At 41.7% G+C, this 27,028-nt stretch overlaps 1 protein-coding gene across 1 annotated transcript in view; it reads left to right on the top strand.

Annotated features, from left to right (window-relative positions):
• The window catches only part of M (zona pellucida domain-containing protein miniature), a 32,850-nt gene that overhangs the window by 4,144 nt on the left and 1,678 nt on the right, over positions 1 to 27,028 (top strand). The window contains exons 2-7 of the mRNA XM_078197314.1: positions 10,549 to 10,628; positions 22,998 to 23,242; positions 24,605 to 24,798; positions 25,346 to 25,468; positions 25,584 to 25,798; positions 26,337 to 26,720. Coding sequence (XP_078053440.1) covers positions 10,587 to 10,628; positions 22,998 to 23,242; positions 24,605 to 24,798; positions 25,346 to 25,468; positions 25,584 to 25,798; positions 26,337 to 26,720 — 1,203 coding nt within the window. The 5' untranslated portion in view covers positions 10,549 to 10,586. The remainder of the gene's footprint in view (positions 1 to 10,548; positions 10,629 to 22,997; positions 23,243 to 24,604; positions 24,799 to 25,345; positions 25,469 to 25,583; positions 25,799 to 26,336; positions 26,721 to 27,028) is intronic.

Raw genomic sequence — 27,028 nt, 5'->3', positions numbered from 1 at the left:
ATGGTAACTTGTGTACTCGTGGACTACTTAATGAGCATTCTAATTAATACAGGCTATAAGATTACGGGGATTGTTTATGTGTCAATCAGTTCTGCGGTTAATTCGTTGCGGAAGAGATGCAAATGACGCATAAACATGTATGTAGACCGCGTTATGAGTAATTGTTAATTAACGCTTCCGGATCGCGCGCGAAAGAATGCATTTCTAACAGTTCCCTCAAGGCGGGTTCTCAATTTCACTTAGGCCTTGAAAAATCTCATTCGATAATACAGTTACCTGGTCTACGCTGTAACATTTCTTCATACTATTTGCTACAATAATACTCTAATTTTTAAAATGATTTTATAGGTATTAACCCTCTGCGGTCGTATTAAATTTATACATAAGTCATGCTGATCGTAATTAATTTTCTTTCGAAACAAAATTTATTAACTCCGTTTTAATGTTCAGACATATGTAACACAATAATATGTTTTAATTTCATGTAAAAATGAAAAAGATAAATAAATTGCTTTGGTAGCTGAGAGTAGACATACAATCGCAAAGGGTAAATATTAGTACTATCGAACCAATCGAAATGATCAACTGATTTTTTTGTTTTAAAATTAATAATCATTTTCAGTTAAACTTTTTTCTTCAAGCATACATCATGATAGAAATCGCGCAAAGTTCTAACACGAATGAAACAACATAGCACCAACGAAACTACGCCAATATACTCTGTCACAATCGCGTCAGTGCAACAATAATTCGCAAACCGTATCAAATCAATTTTCATTCGCTAAAATTTCGACGTCGCGATCAACGAAAATCTGAATTCCCCACGGAAGAAAGAAAGAATTCCGACCCCTCCGCCATTTCTCACTCCGATTATTCTCTACAAACTTCATCTAGAGTTCGGAGAACTTCCTTCCGCGAACTCCTGATAATTATTTCCCAAATCTCGAGGCCCCGCGTGAACGGAAAGTTTGGACAGTAATAAATTCGTTCGACGAACTCCGAGTCAACGTCTACGAATCGGACAAGAAAACAGTTATCGCGGGAGGGTGATCGGCCCGATCCTGCTAAACAGATAAGCAACTTAACCCCTTGCACTGTGATAACGAGTCGGACTCGTGATAGAGATTTTATGCATGATTAAATCAACAGCTTTTGAAAAAAAGATATACAGTTTTATATATTTACTTAAACATCCGACATTTCATATCCACCAACCTAAGAAATATGAATATTATTAATTTATTTCGAAACAAAACCACATTTAATCCTTCTCTTATCAAAGTACAGAAATGAAAGTATATAAAGACAGTACAAGAAATAGGAATTGTCTAGTACTATTAACACGTTCGTCGCCGACAATTATACACTAAAATTCCCACGTAATTAAAGCAATTTAATTAATTAAAATAAAAGTAAAAAGTTCACATTTATCATAGGGGATGACATTAGAACTCTTTCGCATTTGAAAAATCATAGACGAATTCATTTTGCTCGAATCTATTGCAATAAAAATAAATTTTCAAAATTGGTCAGAAATTAATGTCACCCAGATATGGGTGCCGCGGCGACGAACGTGTCAAAGAAAGTATTAAGACCAAATAAATGCTAATTAACGCGGCACGGAACGAATCATAGTGCAAAGAAATTAAAATCGTAAGCGCGGCGAACGACGCCGTAAAGGGTTGATCGGTTCGTAAATTGTTCTCGGCCAGAAATTGCGCGAGCAACTTTTTCTACTCGAGCCCCCCTAATCTGGCCGGCGTATTCGCGTGATTTTACGGCGCGCTCGATGCCTATTAGGTTTATCCTGGCCGATGGTTCTGCTAGGATAAGCACGGCACGATAGTTCTTCACCGGCGGCCACGCGAGTCATTAACCAATCACCGGTAATTGTTTGGTATTCGCTAATGTAAATTCAAATCGAAAGCAGGCAGAGGCGTGGCTCGCTGCTACAGGCGTCGCGACCGTGTTAATTAGATATGCGCCGCAAACAGAGCAGTCGTAGTATCCTCCCGTCATCGGGGGGGAAGCGCGCAAACCGCACACGTGGATTCGCGAGCCTAACCGACGTCTATCGCTGGAAATCCGCAATCATTTATGCGTACAAGACACGGCTACGTTTGATTTTAATTAATTCCCTTGGCCGCGTTCCGCTTCCCACACGGTAGCTACTGCATCTTATTTTATTCCTAATGTTACGATACGCCTGATTAGTGTTGCGAATTAATGCGCAGGGAAGAGGATCGAATCGAATCTACCGTTGCCATGGTTCCTATGAATAAGTAGAAATGAAATTGTTACCGTACGTTTTCCAAGTCATTAACAATAGAAACAAATGTCTGTTAATCCTTGGCACTTGAAGCCATTTTAACTGTTTTTTCGACAGATAATTGACAGATAATACATTGTTATTTATTGTTATCCACTTTTTATCTCTTTCTTCATTTTCTCCGCATGATTTTATATTTATTTATCTCATATTCATTAGCCAACGTTAAACTTATACCCTGTTAACAAATACTCTATTTATTATATTATTTTTTTTAGCGCCCGCAAAATAGCGATTTGCAATTACCCCCGGGTATTCGATGTAAGCCCGGGAGAACATGATTGTATTATACTCGACTTACTAAAATCAAATGTCTGTTAATCCTTTGCACTTGACACCGTTTTAACTGTAATTCTGAAATAACTTTCCTGACAAATAGCATTTCTCCTTTACATGACAAAATGTATTTTGATATGAAGTTGAATCTTGTAACTCGTGCAACAACAGTTAGACTTTTAATAATTTTTGAAATCTAATTTTTCATGATATAAACATTATTTTGGAACGTACTGTAACAATTTTAGTGGTGCCTCAGAGTCACCACTCGAGTGCAAAGGCTTAAGTTCCCTTTGCAGTCAATGAAAACAATTTTTGTTTTACATAAAGATCCATAATCCATATACAAATCTATTCAACTGAAGATGATAATAGCAATTTTATTCTAAATAATTTAATTATAGTTTCGCGAATTATTTTCTGAACGAAGCGATTCTTTCTGGGATCTAGACAATGTCTAACCATTCCTTTTGTTTCCATTGTATCGTATACATTTAATTGAGACGATTCCAGACTATATATATACATATATATTTTCTATAAACAATTTTATGTCATAGACACAATCGTCTCTTCTACGCTAACTTAACCACTATTTTATTTATAAAGCTACTTATTGGGGAACGAAACGAGTTTCGCAATCGCGCGCGTCTAAACATTGTCAAAGCAATTTGTAAGAACGCGTTGTCATCGGTGCGGGGACAAGTTGAGATTAAAGCTACCTTTCGTTCTTGGCTTCTATTAAGATTTCTTAATGACCCGACTCGATGGCACGGACATCTGGCGTACCGTTACTTTCGGATTCAAGGAGGCGAACGGAATCAGTTAGTCAAATTTGTTTCTAACCGCGAAAGTTCCGCTGCCCACGTGTGTGTTCCAGCGTTTCGAACCGGCTGTCCATTGCAACGATTCGAGTGTCATAAACCCACGACGAAACGAGCCGGTGTGGCCTTGCCAGATGTGCACGTGGCGGAGCCGAATCTCAGGCGTTCCACGCGCCCAGCACCGACTTTTCAATTGTTAACTGTTCGCGATCGCAGAGTGCGCGGCCACGGATTCGCTGATTTACTCGGTTGACTAATGGACATTTCGATATTCGTCAAGGTTATGTTACTACTCCGCATAATAGCAAGGTTATGTTACTACTCCGCGAAATAGCAAGGTTAACACGCTCCATGCCACGTGTACCACCAGTGGTACACGCAGTTATATTTATTTAACCTCTTAGGCATGGCAGGATTTTGCGCAAATAAAGTTTTTCGTAACTAAATTACCATTTTCTCTTAATATATATTTTGTTTCGTATACCTATATATAGTATTAATTACATATATTCTTTTCTCAATGTATTGTATATACACACTTTTACTTTAATCGTTTACTTTAATAATTAATAAAACAATTGAGTAAAGCACGAAACATTCACGAAAGCCACTATAGTGGTGCGCCGTGCCTAAGAGGTTAATGCGCTGAAAACATCTATTTTGTGACAAATGTAATTTTGTAAAATATATTTCGACCAAAAAAAATGATGCATTATACAAAATGCAACAAAACACATAAGTTTAATTATTTGTTATATATACAATAATTAATAATTATATTTAATGTATCAGTCTTTAGACAAAATATCAAATGGCCTGAACGACAAGTCAGGCAAAAATGGCTTGGCACGGACCGTGTTAACCTCTTGCATTATAACAACGAGTCCGACTCGTGACAAAGTTTTCATGCAAGATCTACTAAATATGAATATTATTAATTTCTTTGAAATCGAAATCGAATTTAATTTTTCTGTTATCAAAGTTTAAAAATGAAAGTAAATAAAAATAACAGAGGAAATCAAAATTGTTTGGTCCTATTAGGGAAAATATTAAGAACAAGTAAGTGCTAATCAACGCAGCATGCAAAGAGTCGTAGTGCAAGGGGTTAACGTCTCTATTATTAGTATTATTATTGCTATTATTGATATTATTATTGTTGTCTCAGTATCTTGTTTCTGACAAATAATTTAAATGATTACACGTCGCATCGAGGTTGGTAGGAAGAGCAACGCATGTAGAAGGAGTGTCTTGAAAAGTATGTTGCTTGAAATGCTAGCTTACTTGCTGGAAATGTCGGTGATTACTGTATTCTGCAAAATAGTCCTACATACCGGCATAACAGAAAATTATAAAATAAAAATGGTTGGCATTTGCTGACCTTCCCTGTTTTAAAATAGGATATAAAATGTACCTGGCTTGTTAGATACTTTATTTCATTTTATATGTTCTTTTACACTTCAACAGTAACGCCAACAATTTTACAAAGTGTATTGTTTAATCTTAACAACAAAGTCAAGTTGCATATGATAAATTAGTTTTCCAACTTTTTTAACTCTTCCTGGTCTAGTTAACACTTAACTAGACCAGGAAGTTATTTTTTCTTGATACCATTAGTTATAATTATTTTTCTGCTGATTCTACTGTGCAACTTAAAATCATGCATGTATGTTTATTCAATCTTCTTAAAAAGTGAAACCGAGAAAGACAGAGCAGATTCGACCCGTCCGTTAAGTGTTTAGGTTATGTTTTGTGGTTTTAATTACCAAACCTGTACCCGTGTGGTAATTAAAATATCAAGTCTGCGTACATACGATGTTTGTTCCGACTCGTAGTAACAAGACGAACTATAAAAATCGATGATAGAAACGCCAACTGTTAGAAAGCTCGGCCATAATCTTACATCATCGTGTTAGGATAAAAACCGATTCGATAAACATTTCCTGCTCCGGGTCTCGGGTATTTATCGGGTCCGCAGTGAGGACAGCGCGCGCGAGAGAAAGAGGGAGAGAGAGAGAGAGGTAGAACGAGCTGCTAAAAAGGCAATTAAAACCGCCTTTCGAACTTTACAACCCGGTAATCGTGAATGAAAAAGGACTCCCGTATCGTTCATACGGTTAATGGATCGCGCCCGAAAGCCGGCGAGCGTGGTAACGAGAGAAAAAAGGCTCGAGGAAGTCGTACTGCGGTCGGCTCCCCCATTCTGGATCAATGATCGTGTTTCGAAAGAACACAGTTGAATTCTCGGAGTTTGACAAAAACGTTGCCCCTGATCAGGATTAAAACCCGAACCGAAAAAAACGTTCCAACAAGCGAGAACTTCATCTCGACGGTACCGGGCAAAAGAGAGAAAGAGAAAGAGAGAGCGAGAGAGAGAGAGAGTGAGAGAGAAGAAAAAGACGAGAGGCAGGAAGAGAACAAGAGTCGCAAGAAGAAATGATGGATTATCAGATCCGATGCTCCGTGAGAGACAGATCGCGGCCGGAAAAAAGTGTCGAAGAGTTGGTGTTGTTAGAGGATCAATAGGAGGCGTAGAGAAGCGGCCGGGCGATCGGAGACGTCGAGCGAAGAATGGGACCGCTCGGAGCGGTGGTATCACCGGCGTCCGCCCGGTCATTATGAAAACGAGGCTGTAAGCCGATCGCTGTCAATCGAGAGGATCGGCCAAGCGATGCGTTTAATTCGGCAAAAAACCTCCGCCTTCGAACACCGTACGAAACCGCAAATGTGCTTGGGAACCCGGCGGCGGAGCGGCGGCAGCGTCGATCGCGCTCGAAGCGATTCCGCGGCGATTGGGCTCGCGCGTTACCTCGATTTCCGCGGCGCGGCGACGGTCGTAAAGTCGATCACGGATTCGTAGTAATCCGGTGGCGAGCCGACCGATTGATGTTCGCCGCCGATCCGGCGAAGGGACCATCGGCTTAAGCAACACTAGCGAATACATGCTTAATCGCGGAACGAGCTTTTACGAATGATCACGGGGAGGAACAGGTTTTTACTGTTTTACTGTTTTTAGCCGAGCCGCGATCGTTATTTCATTTTTATCCGGTTGTCGTTCCGAGTCATCGACTCCCGTCGCCGATGGGCCATAAATTAATTTTTCCGGAGAACAGGGGACGACAAGTGCCGAATATCGACTGCAGAAATTCCTATGGTGTTTAATCTTTGACCACGAGTATCCGAATTTGCGACAAATAAAGACAAAGTCTGTCAAACTCTTACTGAAACATATTATTCTTAAAATGAATACGATGTCAATTTTGACAGGGAAATTAAATATAACATATATTTTTATTGCGAAATATTTTACAGTTACGAATGGAGAAACTTAATCTTGCGAAGGAAATAAAATGCACCGACAAAACAATAATTACAGCACAGTCTGTCGAACTCCGCGTACGCGAGTGACAGTCAATGAAACTAAAATTATAAAGTTATAATTTATCATAATAAATGATATGTTAAATCTATTATATCTTAAATACCATGGTAAAATTTCGTTTCTTTGAATACATTGCAATAATGAAGAATTTTAAAAACTAGTTAAATTTTATATATAATATAAAAATAATATAATAATATAAACTTTTAATTGGTGTCTTTTTATCATAGTGGACGATATGTTAACTCTATTACATCTTAAATACCCTGGTAAAATTTCATTTACTCGAATACATTGCAATAACAACGAATTCTAAAAACTAGTTCAATTTTATATATAATATAATAATAATATAATAATACAATATAGTAATAATATAATAAGATAATAAGATAATAAGATAATAATATAAACTTTTAATTGGTGTCTTTTTTAAAAATAAAACAATAGTTGTACGAAACTGAAGCAAAGCAGATTTACAATATATTCTCTCTACTACAAAAATCTTCCTCCTTATCCCGCATCCTTTATCTCATTTTTCTCCACGTTCCTAAGCTCTCCCACGACTTCGTCTTCCCTCCAACCCTTCGGCCGGATCTTCTCCATCCCTTCGCAATCTTCTAACAGGTGTTTCAACGATCCTGCATCCCGCTCGCAAACCCTCCCCGCGTTTTTTCCTCCAGCCGCTTCGTTCATCCTGCCTGCCACGCGTATTTGTATTTCACATTATACCGAGACGTAGGGAATATAGTATCACGAAACGGGCACGGGTGCGGCGAACGCGAGTCGCTGTACCGCGTTTGCATATTTATTGCCGTGTAATAAGATGCGTAACCGAAGCAAAAGCAAACGGTCGGTCTCCCATGTAATTACGATTTCCTATCGTTCGTTTATTCGCGCCCGATGGGCGATACGGATCGCTGGACGGTATATTGTTGCGCCGATGTATACCGACCCCGGTCGTTGATCATGGGATCTACTGGGTACGCGAAACCAGCATTAGTAGAACCACGCTCCGAGGAACAGGGGAACCGGCCGGACCGGACCGTACCGGACCGGACCGGCAGCAGCGCATCGCTTATCGATTCATTAGCGACTTCGTTTCGCGGTACGTCCCAATCAACAAAGCCCCGCGCGTAAGTGGGTTACGGCCGCGAATTCTGCGCTTGTAACTTCCCCTTCCTCGTTCTGGCCGTTCAGCGGCGTACTCGAGAGCTAGGCTGTCCGTCGAATAAAGACAACGGTAGACGGCGAGACTATCTTCGCGGACCATCTCGCGCGATAAATCGGCGCAACAGTCGGACGATAATCATCGCCGGGTCAACGCTAATCACGGAACACCGCGTCCCAACCGGTATGGGAATTGCCCGACGACGGTTGTTGTTCCTTCGGTGCCATTCGTCTCGTTTATTATGTAGGCGAGATCCCGCCGTTTGTTTTGCAGTTATGTTGTACAAGGTTTAATAGATTTATCGACGGCGTAAATCATCCGGCCTAATAGCGGCTGAATGGGCCGCGCAACTTACAAGCGTGTTAAAGAAAATCGTATGATTTACGGAGTGGCCGGTCGTCTACGGGGAATGACGACACGCCGGTTCTTCGGGCAGCATCGACGGGGGAACAGTTTTTCCGTTTCTGGAACAGTTTGACCGACGTGCACCCGATAAATTTCGATGGACATCAATTTCGCCATAGTTGGAGACTTTATTGAACTCTGGAGGGTGGCCTACATTTTCGAGTGCTTTCTTTTAACAGGTTTTAATCGATTATGCCGTGCGTGTCAATTTTCTTGTTGTGTTAGGTTGGTGCATATGAAATGTCGGACTTCCTTCGCACGCGAACGTTGTCTCTCTGTTTTCGTTATGCTTTTTCTTTCCGGCATAATCTTGTTTATAGTCGTATCGTCTATTGCCAGAGTCACATTTCAACAGAGAAGATTTTGTCAAAAGTGTTCGATTTTCTTATTTATTTTGAATTTCGTCTCGGTCGCGTACGCCGTGCAAAATAATTGCGAAAAGAAATTAATTAAAAGATTAAATTTTTCAGAGCCCAGCTTATTCGACGGACCTTTCGCCAGTCGACTTTCACTTGTTTAAACATTTAGAACATGGGCTGAACAGTATGAAAATAAAGGCAGTCTGAAAAATTTCGTATCGGAGCAAATGGAGCATATTTTAGTGAAATAAACAGCTTTTGGAAAAAGATATGCAATGCAAGATATGCACGAACCTAATAGAATTGTCTATCGTTCGTTGAAATCACGTTGCAACATATTTTTGCTGTTGAGATTCTCCGAATAATTCTCCTCGGATGTTCCGCGGGAGCTCCTAAGACGTCCCGGATAAGTGGCTGGATATTACAATATTCGAAAGTTCACCGTGAATATTATAATAAGCAAAGTTCTTAATGCCTGGAGAACCGAACCGTCTTTTTGCAGTCGCTAAAGTATTTTTAACATCAGAACCGTAACGAGTTCGTGGAAGTTCCACCGTAAGTTCCGTGTACGTTTGCGACCGGACTGAAATTTTTACATATCCGATCTGCTCTCGCTGGTTTTCAAGCAACTTTTACAACGTCCGATAAGCTCAAAGGGTTCCGTGATTTTTTGCCACGATTTAACGCTTAACGGACGGGTCGAAACTGCTCTGTCTTTCCTAGTTTCCGAGCATTTTTCAGGGGAATTAAATAAACATGAATGTACAGATTTAACGCTCTTAGTGCCGACCGAAAGACTCCTGTATATCCGAGCGAAATGTACAAAACTCGTTTGATATAGTTTGATAAGGTTTCAGAAAGAAATCGCAAGAATTTTGTAAAATTTAATAAGCACCAAAGTCAAAAAGGGAGGAGAAATAAGAAATGAAATTCTTCTTTGATAAAAATAATAAGAATATATATCGTTGTTCGGCAGTAAGAGGATTAAAGTGTTGTAACTACAATAAAAGTTTATTAAAACAATTATATTTCTTATAATATTTCATAAGAGTATTCATTAAAGCGTTTAGTATTTTTTAAGCGTGTGATATGCTCTTTGCTACTTGCCATTTTTACCGTTATAAAATGATTGAGAAATACATTCTAAAATCGAAACTACGCCATAGGAACAACAAGCAGATAGTGCTATAACTAATGGCACTAAGAAAAAATAATACAATGTGTGTAAAATGAAAAAACTAACGCAACGTACTAAAAATTCAAGCAGAAACGTAAAACGTGGCCCGTCCTAGGAAGTCAGAATGGAGAAACGTAAATCTACGGGGCCCGTCCGTTAAGTGTTAAGATAACGCGTCGTTGTAATCCGAGTTCAAAATCGCAGCGCTGGTAAAAACACGGATGGGCCGGTGTTATCGGTGCCGCGTCGGTTCGGCACAGAACCGTGGCAAAACACAAGCAATAGTTTCGAGACTAATAATCTCGATCGCTCATAGTTAACCGATCTCGAACGCAGCCGGGTATCCTGATTCCACGGAATGGATCGGGTACGCGCGTACACTCGAAACTCCATAACCATGATTTCTCTCGGCAAATCAATTTTGCGCCGAGACCTCCTTGGGATTCGAACCGCGACCTGGCCGACGGTGTTCAGTTAATTTGCTCGCTAGACCATGCTGGTCGGATAAATTAAAATAGATCCGGCTGCGAGCCCATTCCGGCAGCTTAGCCGGCCGCCAGACGCGCGCGCGCGGCCTTTTTATCGAAATTAAAACGAACTCTAACGACCGGTATTTGTCTCGTTGCAGATAAGCGTATCTCATCGTGAGAGGCTGGGACCTCCAGGATGCCAGGGGTGTGGAGGTTGCTACGTATGATGATCTATATGGTGAGTAGCCGACCAATTAACCGGCCTGCCGCCCGAGCCTGACTGATTGAATCGTTCGAATCGGGAACTATATAAATCTTGTCAGCCACTTTTCATAAATAAGGAACGAATCATTTCCCAAAACTGTTTTCGCTCGCTGAAATTCGATGTCTCGTTGAATACGAATTCATTTTATTGTTCGACGAGCCGATTATGAAATAGTCTGAACTAGACTGCGGATCGTTATGTTAAAAATTGTTCATTAAATTGTTACGTACAGATTGTTAGAAACGATTGTAAAGGACGGAAATTTCATTCCTCGTTTAATAATTTTAATAATTGTAACTGGCGCGTTGATTTTCTTAGACTCATCTAATATGTCTATTATCTTTAGTCACGCCTACTTATTTCTGTCAAAAACGTATAAAATCCGCAGTCTAGTTATATCAAACAGTCATAACTTTCAGTTACAACAATAACTTTTGTATTTAACAGTTTCTCAACAATACGTTATTTTCAAGATAACTGGATTTATAGCTTTCAAACAGCTGTATTGTATAGTATAAAATCATACGACAGCTTAATTTATAACGAATTTTTATTATATATCTGGAGATCGTGACAGATTTTTATCGATGATAAAAATTGTAATATATTTCTAATAGAAGTCTGAACAGACATTATACATTAATCCCTTGCCTTTCACGCTGCGTCAATTAGCACTTACTTCTCCTTAATATTTTTAATAATAGGAACAGATAATTTTTGTTTATTATATTGTCTTTATTTACTTCCGTTTCAATATTTTAATAACAGAAGAATTAAATTTTATTTCGATTTGGAAGAAATTAATGATACTCATATTTAGTAGATCCCATGATGGAACCTTTGTCACGAGTCTGACACGTTATTATAGCGCAAGGGGTTAATTAACTTTGAATCGGAGAACGTGGCCGGGCGATCCGCCTAACGCAAATATACGAAAGGAATTACGGATTCCGTGGGTAAACGACTTAATAATTAATTCATGTACCCGGTATGGTTCCGCGAGTACCGCGATCCGAAAAAAGGATTCGCTTGCGTTGGATCAGATTACACCGGCTAATTATCGCGCGGGCCGCGCTTGTGCCACCCGAATGTTACGTACCCGATGGGACCGAAGTGGCGTGGAGGCTATTGTGGCCGACAGGGTCCGGGGCATACCTACGGCCTACCATTACGTAAGATGGTACACGCGGACGGACGGACGGACGGCGATACGAGCGCGTACAGACCCACATGGAAAATGTAATTCAATATTGACCTAACGGTTAGCCTATATAAAGCCTGCATGGGAAACGTCTATATAGAAATTTTAATTACGATTCCAGCGAATAGGTATCGTACGCGGACCGGATAAAAGTTGGTCGGGCTTCCTGGCCGCCGACTTTACGCTCTCCGCGTGCGATAGTCGGGGCACTCGATCGCTGAATACATTGTTTTCTTTTTTCGCGGATGCGAAGATGCCACTTTCCGTGGACATCGTTTGAATAATGGAAACGATCTTTTATGTTCTATACGATAATTCGTTTTGTGCTCCACGGACCACTTTGTTAGTGTGCAAAGCGGGGTCTTGAATGAATCGCTTCAGCCTACCGTCGGTGCCGCGGCAGCTGTTAATGGAACTTGAATTAGAATGGTAATTGCCAGGCCTGCGTATCATTATGCGGAATAAAAATTCTCCGACTCGATTGTATACGACAGAAATCAAACTGTATTTCTTCTTTCAATAATTCCAACCCGTTCGGAAGATCGCGAGAATATTTTTAACCCTTTATCGACCGGTCGTAAATATTTTCGTTTCTATTTTGAGTTTATTTATCTTATTGATCGCGAAAGATATTTAATATGTAAAAGTTATATAATAATATTGAAGGTTGTAGTACAATCTAACACATTTATCATGATAATTGATACAGAATTAATGGTTATTATTGCAACCGATTAGGGGAAATAGCCGATTTATAGGCTACCGGTCGTTAAAATATTAAGTTCTTCCATCTTCGACGATTGATTCGGTCGATTTTTTAGCCGTGCATAAAATCCAGAGTCCAGCAATTGCATGCAGAAGTACAAGCCCGCACACTTTGTCCTTACGATAGATATCACTGCATGTGCAAATTTTTCAATTGCAAGAAACCCTGTAAATTACTATTACAAAGAGAAAAATGGACGATTTACCCTGTTCTCTTATTACGAACATAACCAAATCGCATGGCTGCAACTATTGGAATAAAATATACAATTCCGATGCGAACGAAAAGGAATGAAACGGTCTAATGGTTTCATCGAGCTGCTTTAAACTTCGATTAGCCCTTCGCTGTACTCGCGATGAGGATTTCTAGAAATAACCCGTTGAGCACGAATCTTATCGCATCGTTTAAGTCCGGATCAAATTCTATTCTCTTTAATAAATATTCTTTTTCATTTATGGAATCCTCGGAATCGGGAAAATTCTCTAATCGTCGTAACGAAGATAATGGTGCCGGGCAAAGGTTTAATGCGGAGACACGGAATCGATGCTTGCGCGTCGAAAGCCGGTGTGGCACGCGATCGCAAGAATTTCTGAAATCCTGTAAAACGGCGTTAACCGACACTTAAAATGTCGGAACGCAAATCCGCGGCCATTACACCACCCATTCGCACGGCTCACGGCCGGTTCACTCTCTTATCTGGCAGGGCCCTTCCTTTCGTCGGCCAATTAAGCCGTAGATCGTGCAGCGATTCGGCCACCAATTCCGATAATGGTAGCTATAATTTCAAGTATGTTTGCTGACGCCGCGTCCGCTCGTGGATCCTTTAATTAAAGGCTAACGGGCTTAGAGGAGTCAAACTCTAATAAGTAAAGGTACCGTTCAGAACGAGAAATCGCGAGAACAGAGAGAGCAAGAGAGCAAGAGAGAGAGAGAGAGAGAGAGAGCTGGAGCTCGGTTCTCGCGACTGGGACGGCATGCGAGCTGCAGCATGTCGGTGTGCCCGGTCGTGAAACGGCTCCCGACGAGAAATTCGTCATAGTTCGATGACAATGCGATGACGCAGCGGGAGACGCGGCGACTTACAAGCGGATATTGCCTACTCTAAGTACCGTTACCCGTGTCTTACGACCTTCTTTTCGCCCGGCCCTCCCCTCTGCACCTGCCGCGTCGGAAAGTTATTCAGGACCCCTGCACAACCTATTGCCCCCACGACGTTATATTGCGACTGGCGGAGTGAGACCTCTCTTATTGCGGTCTCCGCGCAGGAAACGCGCCGCGTCGCCCCTTCGCGTGCCTGCGCGCTTGCGAATTTATGCGCTTCCGCGACCATATTGTTCGCCGCTGCCGGATTTATTCTTCGTTCCGAGAAACGATCGCGTAACCTTTTCCGCGGCGCACGCCTCGGGAAAAACTCAGCGGCGGACTTTATTCAGTCGACGAATACATAAAACGGACGACACTTGTGCGATTCTCTTCGACTTTTAGATTAGAAATTGACCGACTTCCGAACTTCCTCGCGGCTGCGGCGCGGACTTCCTTTCATTCCGTTTAACGAGTCGCTTAATTGACCGGCCGAACTTCTGTTTGCCGGTGATCCTCTACGATATTGTCGATGGTAATTAACACTTGCCGAGCGGCTGCGGTTTTCGACGTTTTTGAACGTGTAGCTGTTAGGCGAATACAGTGTGCACGGATAATATGGAATTATTGACTGGTTTACGAAGTTTATTTTTGTTGCAGTATATTCGAATAACTCGAATTTCACTGGGGTTATTGAATTGCAAAAATATCGCTCACTGTGATCAATATAAATTTTTTATCGAGCTGCTTTATTTTCCTTTTGAATAATTAAGTTGCTTCTGTTTTGTAGGAATTTTTTTCGTCGAATTTTGACTATTTAACAGGTTAATTAATTTGATAAATATATATAGATTTATTCGTCATTTTAATCAACATAATAGAAATCCAATTACAGTATAATAGTTAGTATTTAATAAATGGATAGTCCAATCACACAACTGAGATTATAGCCACCCGCCTGCAGATTTGATGAATTCATCAAAAAATCAGCAGATGAAGTGCAAAGTATTATACACGAGACGAGTAAATATTTGGTAGCATTAAAATGATTTATCAAACAGTTACATCCTACAATAAATCCTAAATCTGGCAATTAACGATTATTTCTATTCTGTATAAAATTTATCAACTGGTGAAGTGACAATTTATGTTACATCAAATGTCTCGTTAATGAATCACATTTTATTTATAGTCTTATATTCGAGACAAATACGTCCAACGTAAGCGTTGTGAAATAACAAATTTCATAGTATTTAAAACAGAAAGCAAGCGAATTTCTATCCTAGATGTTTGTAAGTTTTAAAATCGGTATTATCTGAGTATAATTATTATAATATAACCTCAAAAGATTAAAGTAACTGCCTTACACCGATTTAGAACTTCCATCGCGCATTTTTCGATTTCAAACATTCTATTATGAATTTGAAACATCATATTTAACTAGGTAAGTTAATCTTGTAGCATCCGCTTATATCTTATTTTATTGCTTTCATCGTTGACTACGAGCATAATGTGTTACGTTCTTTATTATCTCTGTAACAAAGAATTTGAAGCCATAAATACTAACTAAATAATAATAATAATGATATCGACAATAATAATGACTGGTATAAAAGCAAACAACAGATTTACATTTTCCATTGAATCGAAAATACAAATGAATGACGAACAGGATCCATTGAACAGATTGCATAATACGCGGGACAGGTGAACGGAAACCGGTGGATTTCCGCGAACCGTTCTGCAGAAGTATCTACGGAATTCGAAGTATCCTTATTATACCATAGAAAATCCTCCGGCAATCAGTCGAGGGAAAGAGGTACGAGCAAGAGACATCGGCGGATGCTGTAGAAGACCATTCATGCGAATCTTTGATCCTCAAATAATAACGCGCGACTGCGACGGGAAAAGTAAAACGGACGGGGGGGGGGGGGTACGGTTTCTAATATGAGCAACCGGCGGAATCTTTATTGGTATCCGCTCGATAGAACGTGACACAAAGAAATAGAAGCTTGTCTTGAGCGGAGGGACGATGCATAAGCGAGCACCGGTGGAAGCTATTTCCGCGTGTCACGAAGAGTACAATCGAGCACAGAGAGACGGGCATTAGTATTCGAATGCCAGAAGAGCCACGATGGGAAACTCACCTACCGGCGTGCCTCACGTTCGAGTAACTCGGAATACTGATACATTCGCCGTTGTAACGCACTGCTGTGAAATCGTAAAGCCTCCTGTATCCAGCGAATTGCCCCCGGTCTGGCCCCGTGTAATATAAATATCGTTCGAAATTCGTTTCACGTTCAGGCGCGCAAGCCCGATTTTGATAAATAGCAGAGATATAATGTTGGACAATTTTCTGAACTTCAAGAATCGCGTGCCCTTTTTCTCCATCGACTGAATCACGGGGCCAGCGAAATTTTCAATAACAACTAGAATTCTTCGTGTGAAGGAGAATTTGTCGAAATTTAATGTAAGAAACGGAAGTTAAATAAAAATGTATTTTTCTAGGTAATTCAGGAGACTTAATGAGGTTATGGAACCGATTACTGCGACTTTACCAAATCGCATTGTCTTCCGGCATAACTGATTTTATATTTGTCGAATAAGGCTTAGTAAACTTGTTTATTCTTTCATTTCGTTTATGTTTAAATACGAAAATCTAACATATCTTATTCGACAGATACAAAGTGAATTATACTCGAATGAAAACCAAAGGCACCAATATTCTTAAATTCTCCTGACGTCTTCGTCGATTTTTATTTCAACTGCTCAATTGTATCGTAAATATTTCTGACCTGAATATTTCTTTCTAAATAACTTAGACAAGGTTCAAATCAAAATTTATAAGTAATTCTACTAATAAAACTAGAAAAAGTATTCTTTCTAATGGCGTTTCAACTTAAGTCAAGGCACGAATCAGGCTACTTTCCCCGACAAATGTGTCCCAAATAGTGCCCTAAATGAGTCCTAATAAATAGTTATAGTAACAAAGAGAAAATTATTTATTATTATAAAGTGATTCGAAGGAAATTAACGAGCCTCCGCGAAACGTAATTTAATTCCACGCTGAGTATCTTACAACCGCTGGTGGAAACAAGCAAATGAGCATTTTAGCACGTAGCACACTTTAAACATATTAACTCTTTCACGGCTTAGTCTGACAGCGCCTCGGACAAGGCGTCACGTGCTGTGTGCTCACGCATTTTTGCAGCAGCGGCCGCATTAATACACGCGAATGAGCCTGCGAAAGATTTATACATGAACGAACGAACTCCGTGACGTGCTACTCTATTTTCTTGTTAGCACCTACCGTCGCGTCTTCGAAAAAAGAAAACATATTCTTTCCCGTGAATTTACTTGGAAGAATCGGTTGAAGCATGCTAAAAAAAAAGAGTAACGACCAAAAAAAAATGAAGAGACATACATTTTATCGATGTCAATGGTCGTGAGAAGAAACGAGGAACCTGAACGAAGATTGTTTCGACCTCGTTGAACGAACTACCCCTACGGCAGATTGCAGAGATAGGTATAATTTGAGTTTCACTATCATCATTTACTATGCTGCATCAACGGTAATCGTCATAAACGAGCAGATATCATTGCCGACACGCTAAAGAGAAAACCAATTGACGTTATTACATTGTCCGACGTCAATGGCGCTGAAAAAAGGGAAGAAGAAACACCATTTAGGACATCGACGCTAAAAAGCATTGTTTCCACGGAACCATCAACGAGCTGCGCTGTAACGAACGCGTATTTCACGAAGACATTTTACATTGCATCGACGTTTCGTTTCGTAGCGTGCTCAAGAGACGTTCGCTTTGCTATTCGAACCGCGAATAGGTTTGACTCTGTTCGACGAACGAGAAAGCGTCGGGAAACAGAGAGGCGAGAGGAGAGGCTGCGAACGATATCCTAAATGGTGATTTGCGTACAATCAGGACCGTGGAGCGGCTAAAACCGTTGCCCGCCGGTGTCCGGTCGATCCTCGATACCGGGCACGAAGGCATGAATCGAGTCGCGCAGCAAGACGATGTCCGTGGAAAAACAAGGCTCGGTCCGCGACAGCACGTACCTGGACGCGCACACACGCGCGACCCGCAGCCCCGGTGCGTATGCCAGGTGCGTAATCATTTCTAATGAAACGTTGTCATTTAACAGTGCGATTGTAAGAGCGCAGAAACTTGTTTTCACTTGCGCGAAAAACGGCGACCGTTAATGCAGCGGTAAAGACGCCTCTCCCGTTACAGCATTGCGCGAGAGCACCGGCGTACACGCGGGGAACACCTTCCATCAGCGACGAGCGCGCGCTCGCTCGCTCGCTCGCTAGCGAGCTAACGCGTACGTGTCGCGGATTTTCTGCGGCTCTGCCCGGCCGGCCATTCTTCTCTCTGTGTGTATGTGTGTATGTGCGAGTACACGCGGGTTCGAGGTAATACGCCCAAAGACGTACTGAAGAATGCACGCAGAGCAGAGACATTTCTAGAAATCCTCGGGACAAACACGCCTAATCTCCCACGGCCTGTACCGGCTCTACCCCGGACTTTCCTGCCATCCGTGGTTCTAGGATCGCTCCGCCACCGGGTATCGCGCGGTGCCGTGACGCTGCGCGTCGCCAGCGAAAAAACTGCCGCCACCGTAACGAGAATGTTACACCGACTTCGAAATTCCGGCTGTTCCTGGAAGCTGCGATCCTCGAACCCGACCCATCCTAATCATTGGTTTTTCAACGCGGAATGTCAAAAATCGTTGAATCGATCGATCTCCTTGCTTCGTAGTTCGAGGTGAATTCTGATGCAACGAAATCCAATTCTATGTCTGAAAAATTATATTAAACTGTCTAAAATATTATATTAAACTGTCTAAAATATTATATTAAACTGTCTAAAATATTATATTAAACTGTCTAAAAAAATACCGAGTAAGAAAAAACAAGCAGGAATAAAAAATAGTACCGCTTTAACCCTTGCACTATTACCCTTCTCGGAGCTACGTTGATTACGACTGTTTCGTTCCGAATAATTTCCTCGATGTGACGAAATTATTTTTGTTTCTCGATTTGTCTTCATTTATTTACATTCCCAGATTTCGATGACAGGGGATTCACATTTTGTTTCGATTTAATAGAAATGATTGGCAGCCATAGTTGTCGAGTCGTTCGCGAAACGTTCGTCACGAGCCTGACTCGTCATTCTAGTGCAAGGGGTTAAATATATTTAGAAAATTACGATTAATGAAAATGAGATTGTGATGTATTTTTGAAGATATTTCTTATAGATAGGCTTGTTGACCTTTTTAAATTATATTTATTTTATTCGATCAACGAAAATTTCGCGATCGAGATTTAAACAACCTGCGCCAAAATTAATCTAGCCACCGCGTTGCGAGGGTTATGATAAAGCGACCAAATTTTTGCTATCAAATATATGGTCTCCTCGATTACTTCGAATCAATACACATTTCGAAAGTAGCATGTTCCTTTGAAATTATTGCCACACGATTAGTCGTCCTTCGAATCTATTGCCATACTGTTAGTCGTCCTTCGAATCTATTACCACACTGTTAGTCGTCCTTCGAATCAATTGCCACACTGTTGTTAGCCGCTCCCCGAAAACTGACATAACCTAACATTTAACGATAATGTATTGGGTTGGCAATTAAGTGATTACGGATTTTGTAAAGTAATTAAGTTATATTGTTTTCTTACCGCCTAGACTTTCATCTTCAATTTAGTAAGAAAATTGTGCCGATTAGTTATTTAGTTTCGATTTTATCACTGTCTGAAAATTGAAGGACAAGAAGCGCATTTTAGACATATTTTATTGTATTATTTCCAAAAGGGCAGGATCAAAGCACCTGATCTATATTGTTTTCTAGCTGTTTGGACTTTCACCTTTCATTTAGTATGAAAATTGCACCGATTAATTATTTACTTTCGTTTTTATTACAGTTTGAGGATGGAAAGGCAAGGCGCGGGTTTCAGACATATTTTATTACATTATTTCCAAAACAGCAATCATCGCAAGCACGATTTTTATGTTACATACAATATATTAAAAGCCTTGAAAGAAAGGCATCGTCAAAATTGATTTGTCTAATTGAGTAAACTTATATTTTTAAGCAAAAGAATTGAATTTTCCTTCTTATTTTGAATCCGCGAATTACTTAGTTGCCGACCCAACAGCTGTACACATAACCTGACATAACCTAACAAACGGCTGAAGATGCTCTACCGTCGACGACCGTATGATCGAAGGATCAAAGAGATCTGCGTAAAAATGGACGGGACATTTTTACAATCCCGTTCGATCGTAAAGCTGTAGCCGTGTAAATACATCGTTGCTACAACTATATTGCCGCGAGGATTTACAATAAGTGAAATGAGACAGTTATGGCCGCTGTTAGAGTATAAAGATACGCGGAATAGCTTTGTTGGGAAGATACGACCGCGGTAGAAGGTCTCGCGCGCGCTCGGTGGTTTCGTAGCTGTTACGTGATTTGCATCTCGTTCGTTTTCTGTTGGTTGGCAACGGGCCGCTTGAAAGACTGTCAGTTCGTTTGCCGTTTTTTTTTTCCTTTTCGACGGATCTCGCAGCCGCGTGCAGGTTCTCTCGGGGCACGGCGCGCGGACCCGTCCCGTCGATGATCTACATGGTGGTGGCGGCTTGTAGTGGGTGTATACACGATAATAACTTCGCGATTCACGACAGGGAACCTCCTATGCGTTGAACGGTACGTGTAATGAACGATGCCGCATCTATTACGGCACTTGTTACCTATCCTCCCGTCGGCGTGCTTAAGATGTCTCGGATTCTTGCGGAAATCGATTCAGATAAAATACGGATCGGGTTAACGCAATGGTTACAGCAGAACCTAAGTGCCGTCGATGCACGCGTTCGTACGAAACTGGATAACGTGTAATTTCATTCAGAATTTACATTCGATTCGGATCGTTGAACAACCGGTTGAAAAATTAGACGCGATTAGCGTTATTTGTTGCGTGCTAATCTTGTACGCTAATGTAATCGATGCATACGCATACTCCGTCTGGCTAAAATGAAGAAATACGCTGGAAAGAATGAATATCTATTATTTACATTATTGTGGTAGCTTTGTATTAAATCTGTATCAGACGAACGTCCTTCCGATCGTATCACTCGCATTTTATTTATATCACGAATTGAATAATCTCGCGATAAATCAAGATTTTCCAACGCGTAATGGTTTCAATTTAGCGAAGCACAACGTCAGTGTATATATTTATTTGCGAAGCAACAGATGTCGAACGATTTACGTCGAATCTCATTTACAGCTCCCGTACGTCAAATCGAATTATACATCGCGCCGCTACAAAGTCGCCCCGTAATTGCCTCTCCGGATTTACGACGGCGTACTTTCTTTCGTTTATTTATATTTTATCGCGTAAAATCGTTTTCCGCGCCGCAACGAAAATGCAAATCCGCCGCTTATCTACATTCGTGTTCAAAGCATCCGGTTAAGAAATACTACATGTCGGCGATATTCTACGCGTCTTCTAATTACAATGTATTTCAGCGAGAATATAATATACGTCGCGCGCTTACAGTACATCTGCCATAGGCGCGCGGAAGATTTACAATCAGGATACACCTCCGTCGTGAGCGCCGTCCCGATTATCAGAGCGTCACTAACCTCGTAAAATTTTTACAACGATTATACAGATCTAGGTAACTATACCGAAGCATCCGCCGTCCTGTTATATTATCAGATTCGTTCAACGCCGGCGCGCGCCGCGCCGCGAAACTTAGATTGTATCCTCTAATCGCACCGACCGAACCGCTCCACGGCTGCGCTTTAATCTTCGACGATCTCTCGGCCGTCTTATAGATTCGAGTTATGCCGTCGATCGATTTATAGCGCAAAACACCGAGACACTGCTATCCAGATTGAATATAAAGCGCCCCGTTATACAGATTTTTAGTGGTAACAATTTACGAAGCGGGCAGATACGGGCGAATCAAGACGCAAAAGTAACCTCTGCGGTCTCTCATCTTTCTGACGAATTTAAAGCCTATCGAAACGATATTCTAAATACCGTCGAATCGGCCACATTTTTCAATTAACCCTTTGCACTCGAAGCCGTTTCAACTGCATATCTGAAATAATTTTTTGGCTTTTCATATTTTCATTTTATGTAACAAAATTCATTCTATGCGTATGAAATTGAATCTCCTGATTCGTACAACGGTTACACTTTCAACAATCTTTTTAATCGAAGCTTTGACGATATCTACAAAAATCATTTTGGAATGTGTTACAATAACTTTAATGGCGCCGCGGAGTCGTCACTCGAGTGCAAAGGGTTAATGCTGTTTAAGAGAAAAAAATATTAAAGCGTTGTCGTAATCATTACAACTTTAACTATATACGGTAAAATAAACATTTCTCATCTACGCGACAACGCATCGGGAAAATGTAAATAAATTTATGTTAAATATTTAATTTATATTAAAGGTTAAAAATGCATGTTTCTACGATAGAGAAGACATTCGTTCGCGATTTGGTACACTCTGTTTTACTATAGAGGGAACAATACGGGCGAAATTCCTTCGAAATTCGAAACTGTTCGTTAAACCGCCGTTTGAATCAATCAAGAAAGTTTCACCATAAAGCGATAGCCCAGATATTTCTGATCCCGGCTCGCGGTATTCCGCGTACACCTTCCCGAACCATCAATTTAGTAGGTCAGTCGCATCCTGATACCCATCCATCTCGCGATTTCACGCTCGATAGTTTAATGAAATCACGCCGGTACGGGGCCGGTGTATGTGTATAACAACTCCGTGCAGATACAGACATGAACCACGAAGAATTTCTAAACTCGTAATAAATTTTGACAGAATGGTCTGACCAGCGTTGACGGCCGCTATAACGCGTGATTTACACGCGTAACTTTTCGCACGCTCGGCCGAAAGGGGTATAGAAGATAGGAGGACAGAGCCGCGTCGCGTGTTCGGTGTCGGCGGGAAACAGGGGGCCGGTGCGGAATATATGGGGGGAGAGGGGGGAGGGTCGTTAAATCCACGGTGAATGAAAAAAGAAGGGAAAGACGAACGAAAAGCGAATAACCGAAAAATAGTAACGAAAGGCAAGCGAAATGGTAACAAAAAGCAAGCGAAATAGTAACAAAAAGTCAAGCGAAATGGTAACAAAAGTCAAGCGAAATGGTAACAAAAAGTCAAGCGAAATGGTAACAAAAAGTCAAGCGAAATGGTAACAAAATGTCAAGCGAAATGTATGTCCGTTGAATGCGCAGGTGGTTGGCTTGAAGAGAGTCGGTAGCAGCAGCGACATTTGGCCGCTGGAGAGGCCAGAAGGGATGCCGGCCATACAATCCCTCGAAGTGATGTGCGGAAAGGATCACATGGACGTGCATCTATCGTTCTCCCAACCCTTCGAGGGCATAGTCTCGTCCAAGGGCCAGCACGCCGATCCACGATGCGTCTACGTTCCGCCATCGACCGGGCAGACTTTCTTCTCCTTTCGAATAGCCTACGCGAGGTAAGACCGTGGGATTCCCATTGATTCGCCGGACTGTATCCATCTAGCGAAACATCTTTACGGCCAGGATCTGTGCGCAGCCTGGCTCGCCGCGCCGCGCGAGTCAGATAACACGCGATTCGACGAGGGCCTCGGTTTAACTAGAAATTATTTCACCAGCGAGTAATTGCTTTGAATTGAACCCGCTGATGGAGTCGTTCGGTTCGCGAGGCTCGCGGAGAGAATTAGTTATCGCTGTTAGATACTGTCAATTAACTGCCCGATTCCTCCGTGTCTATCTGTACCTCCGATACTGTACTTTTCGCTTCGCGCCGCGATTTCAGTAGCCGCAATGGTAACTTTATGTTCCACAATTGATTGCGGATGTGTATGCAAAATAAACATTGCTCGCGTCAATTGCAAACGATGTAGAATGTGTTCCTCTTTTTAACCACTTGCCGTACCAGCTTCTCCGCTGTTACTCGAGTTATCTTATTGCAATCACTTCTTGAAAGGAAAAGGAAACGCGTGTATTTAGAACAAAATAATATTTACACTTGACAGATTACTGGTAAAAAATTTCAATCAGGAGTCGAATTAAAATACGCTAAAGGGTTAATAGTTCTAATAAGACACAGAAGTGAAATAGAAAGCGAATTGCTTCTATCAATAATTTTTACAATTTCAACAGATCGTAGTAAATTGTTAAAATCGTCTGACGTATTTATAATCGTATATTTCCACTAATTATATTATTTGTATTTCAATTATCCAATTTAACCATTATTGCCAAAATCCGCAGTTCGTTGATGACTTATGTTAAACAGTTCTCATAGGTAGTTTAATCTCTTTCCAGTGATGTCTCTGAGAATCATTCAAGATTGTTACATAATATCCTCGAAACAAATTTTTACATTACCGTTTTATTTAATTTTCACATAATCGTTTTATTTGATTTGAACGTTAACCGTTACACAAACTCAATTGCATATACGTATAAACTGCGCTATTGAGTCATATAAAATGGTAATACTGTAGATCAGGTTGACAGAATTAAGTAATGTCAAAGTTATATTAAAATTGTACTATTTGACGAAAATGTCTGAATAAGAATTTCAGAATAATTCGAATCATTTTTTCGAAAATGTAGTATTAATAGAACAAGCGAACCTGATCAACGTAGTGTAGGTTTTAGCGCATGTTTTCCGAAGCAAATGCAGGACACGAAATTCTTATAGAAAATCGTTGCCTCTTCCAGTATACCTCAATACCGACTTATTATTTTAGATATTTTAGAAATAACCTGACGTAAATAAGCGAAGGGCGGAAAGTCCGCGGCGCGCGGATACGCTGAGTGAGAAACTAAACTGCGTTTGCCCGTAGATGCGGTACCAAGCCGGACATGCACGGCCAGTTCTACGAGAACACCGTTGTCGTGCAGTATGACAAAGACCTGCTGGAGGTCTGGGACGAAGCCAAGCGGTTGCGATGCGAGTGGTTCAACGATTACGAGAAAACTGCCTCGAAACCGCCGATGGTGATCGCGGACCTCGACGTGATACAATTGGACTTTAGAGGTACGAATTCTCCGCTCGGGACCACCTTATCCGTTAAACGCGAAAGCGAGAGAGAGAGAGAGAGCGGAGAGAACGCGACCTTGCGTTCACGCAATAAGTAAAAAGCTGCGCGGACGCATTAACGCCGTGGATCAAGGTCGTAGTCGCGACGGTAAAGAGTTTTCGGAGCACAAAGGCGGCATTGTAAATCGAACGGCACACATTAGAGCGATCGCGAGCTCGCTCGTGAGTTGAATGAACGCTCCGGCGGTTTACGTCGGCCACATTTTACCGTGTACAAGTCCACGGACACGTAGCGGATAGGAGGAACGATGATCCCCGTAGCAAAGAGTTTAATACGAGGTAAATGATGGTACCGTACACGGTAACTCGTGCACTCGTGGTTGACCACAGGTGGAACCGCAGCCACGCCACTTAATTTCAATTTATGCAACACGTATAAATTGCACCTGGCACGCCGCGCCTAGAAAGCGGCCCGCCGACCCCTGGCCCGTTCCCTACCTTTAGGGCACAAATACGAGACCGTGCTATTCTGTCGATATTGCAGGTGACAACGTCGATTGCTGGATGGAAATTCAACACGGCAAAGGACCATGGGCGCCGCCGGTTTCCGGAATAGTACCATTGGGCTCCACGCTCACCCTGGTCGTCGCCATTAACGATTACCGAGGTAAACGAGCACACTTTCGAACGGATGCCACCGGGCACCCGTTTCTCTGCGTGCGCGCGCGCTTCTCCGCCATCGAACAGGGCACTAAGTACGTTTCCTCGTTAACTCGGTGCAGGGGAATTCGACATGCGTGTCAAGTCGTGCGTGGCCTCCGACGGCGGCGGACACACGATACAGCTCAGCGACGAGTTCGGATGCGTGCTCAGGCCGAAGATGATCAGCCGATTCCTGAAGGCGAGGGGCTCCGACGATCGGGCGACAGTCATCACTTACGCCTTCTTCCACGCGTTCAAGTTCCCGGACGCGTTGAGCGTGCACATCAAGTGCAAGGTAAACCGTCGACTAATACGTAGTGGATCGGAGGATCGATCGAGCTGCGATTTATTATTACGCACCGCTAAGCGGTGTTTGCGGACCTGTTAACCCTCTCGTTTCACGCACTTCATTTACCGATCAAAACGCTGCGGCGTGACAAAGTTCGCGCCATGTGTTGGCATGTTTCTTCAGGAACAGATAAACAAAGAAAAATTGCTAGCACTACGACGAACGCGTTTAAGAGGCTGACCGTCTTCCGGACGAGCCAATCAAAAGTTGGATAATCGGTTAACGGACGGCGTTTTTCTGTGATGTCGAAATGAAAAATTAGATATTCCGATGCTTAACAGACGTCTAAACATATTATAACGTGTACGATAAGAGACGTGCTCTCGTAAAAATTTCATTTACACATGTCGTAAGTTTGCTCGTCGGTAGAGACAACAAAAAATTGTGATAGATTGATTATGTAAATTAGCATGTCGAGGGACGAAGGAAACGATGACTGGGAGAAACACAGGCGGGATCTAAAGTTGTTTTGATCAATGTCAAGGTGGAGATCTGTCGTCACGGCTGTTTGGATCATTGTCAACTCAGTGGGTCGGTTGGCCATTACATTCAAGAGCGGAAGGATCAGATACGACCGCAATACTCGCAGACCACAGCACCGCCCACCATTCACGATGACGACAATAACAGCGCCGAGAAGGACAACGAGAACGCCGGAGGTGGAGCCGAGCAGCCTGATGGCTCCCTTTACGACGATATCATTCAAGATGGTGACGAGATGACCTCTATAGGAGGTCACTTCTTGGGGGTCGAGAAGTCCGCGCCGAAAGCACAGGCGCAGACGAGCAACCGGCTACCGGCGCCAGTCGTTGAGACGCCTGACGAGGAGATACATCCGGACGATGATGATCTCTCGAGACCGTTCTTAGTAAATATTCATCATGCTTTTCATCTCTTTCTCGTACAAGTTTTTGTCGGACCGACGATTTTTAAAAAGATAATTCCTTTATATACCGAAAGCATGTTAATCGCGTTTCCGATGACTGCTTACGGAATTTGATAAAATCCTGAATTTTAAAATTGAATCACTCGGAATTCAAGTATAAATTGTTGCTCACTATATGTATGTTACATTCTTCGTTGGCTCAACTTTTAAACAAATTCATCGCGTCATTGGTATTCAAGCTTAAATTATGCATTTCTTCAACTAAACAGTTCAAATATTTCACAGTAACA

The sequence above is a fragment of the Augochlora pura genome, chromosome 3 (genome assembly GCF_028453695.1).
Source record: "Augochlora pura isolate Apur16 chromosome 3, APUR_v2.2.1, whole genome shotgun sequence".
Taxonomy (NCBI): Eukaryota; Metazoa; Arthropoda; class Insecta; order Hymenoptera; family Halictidae; genus Augochlora; species Augochlora pura.
Note: the sequence above shows the minus strand (reverse complement) of the source record. Positions and strands in the feature narration are given on the sequence as shown.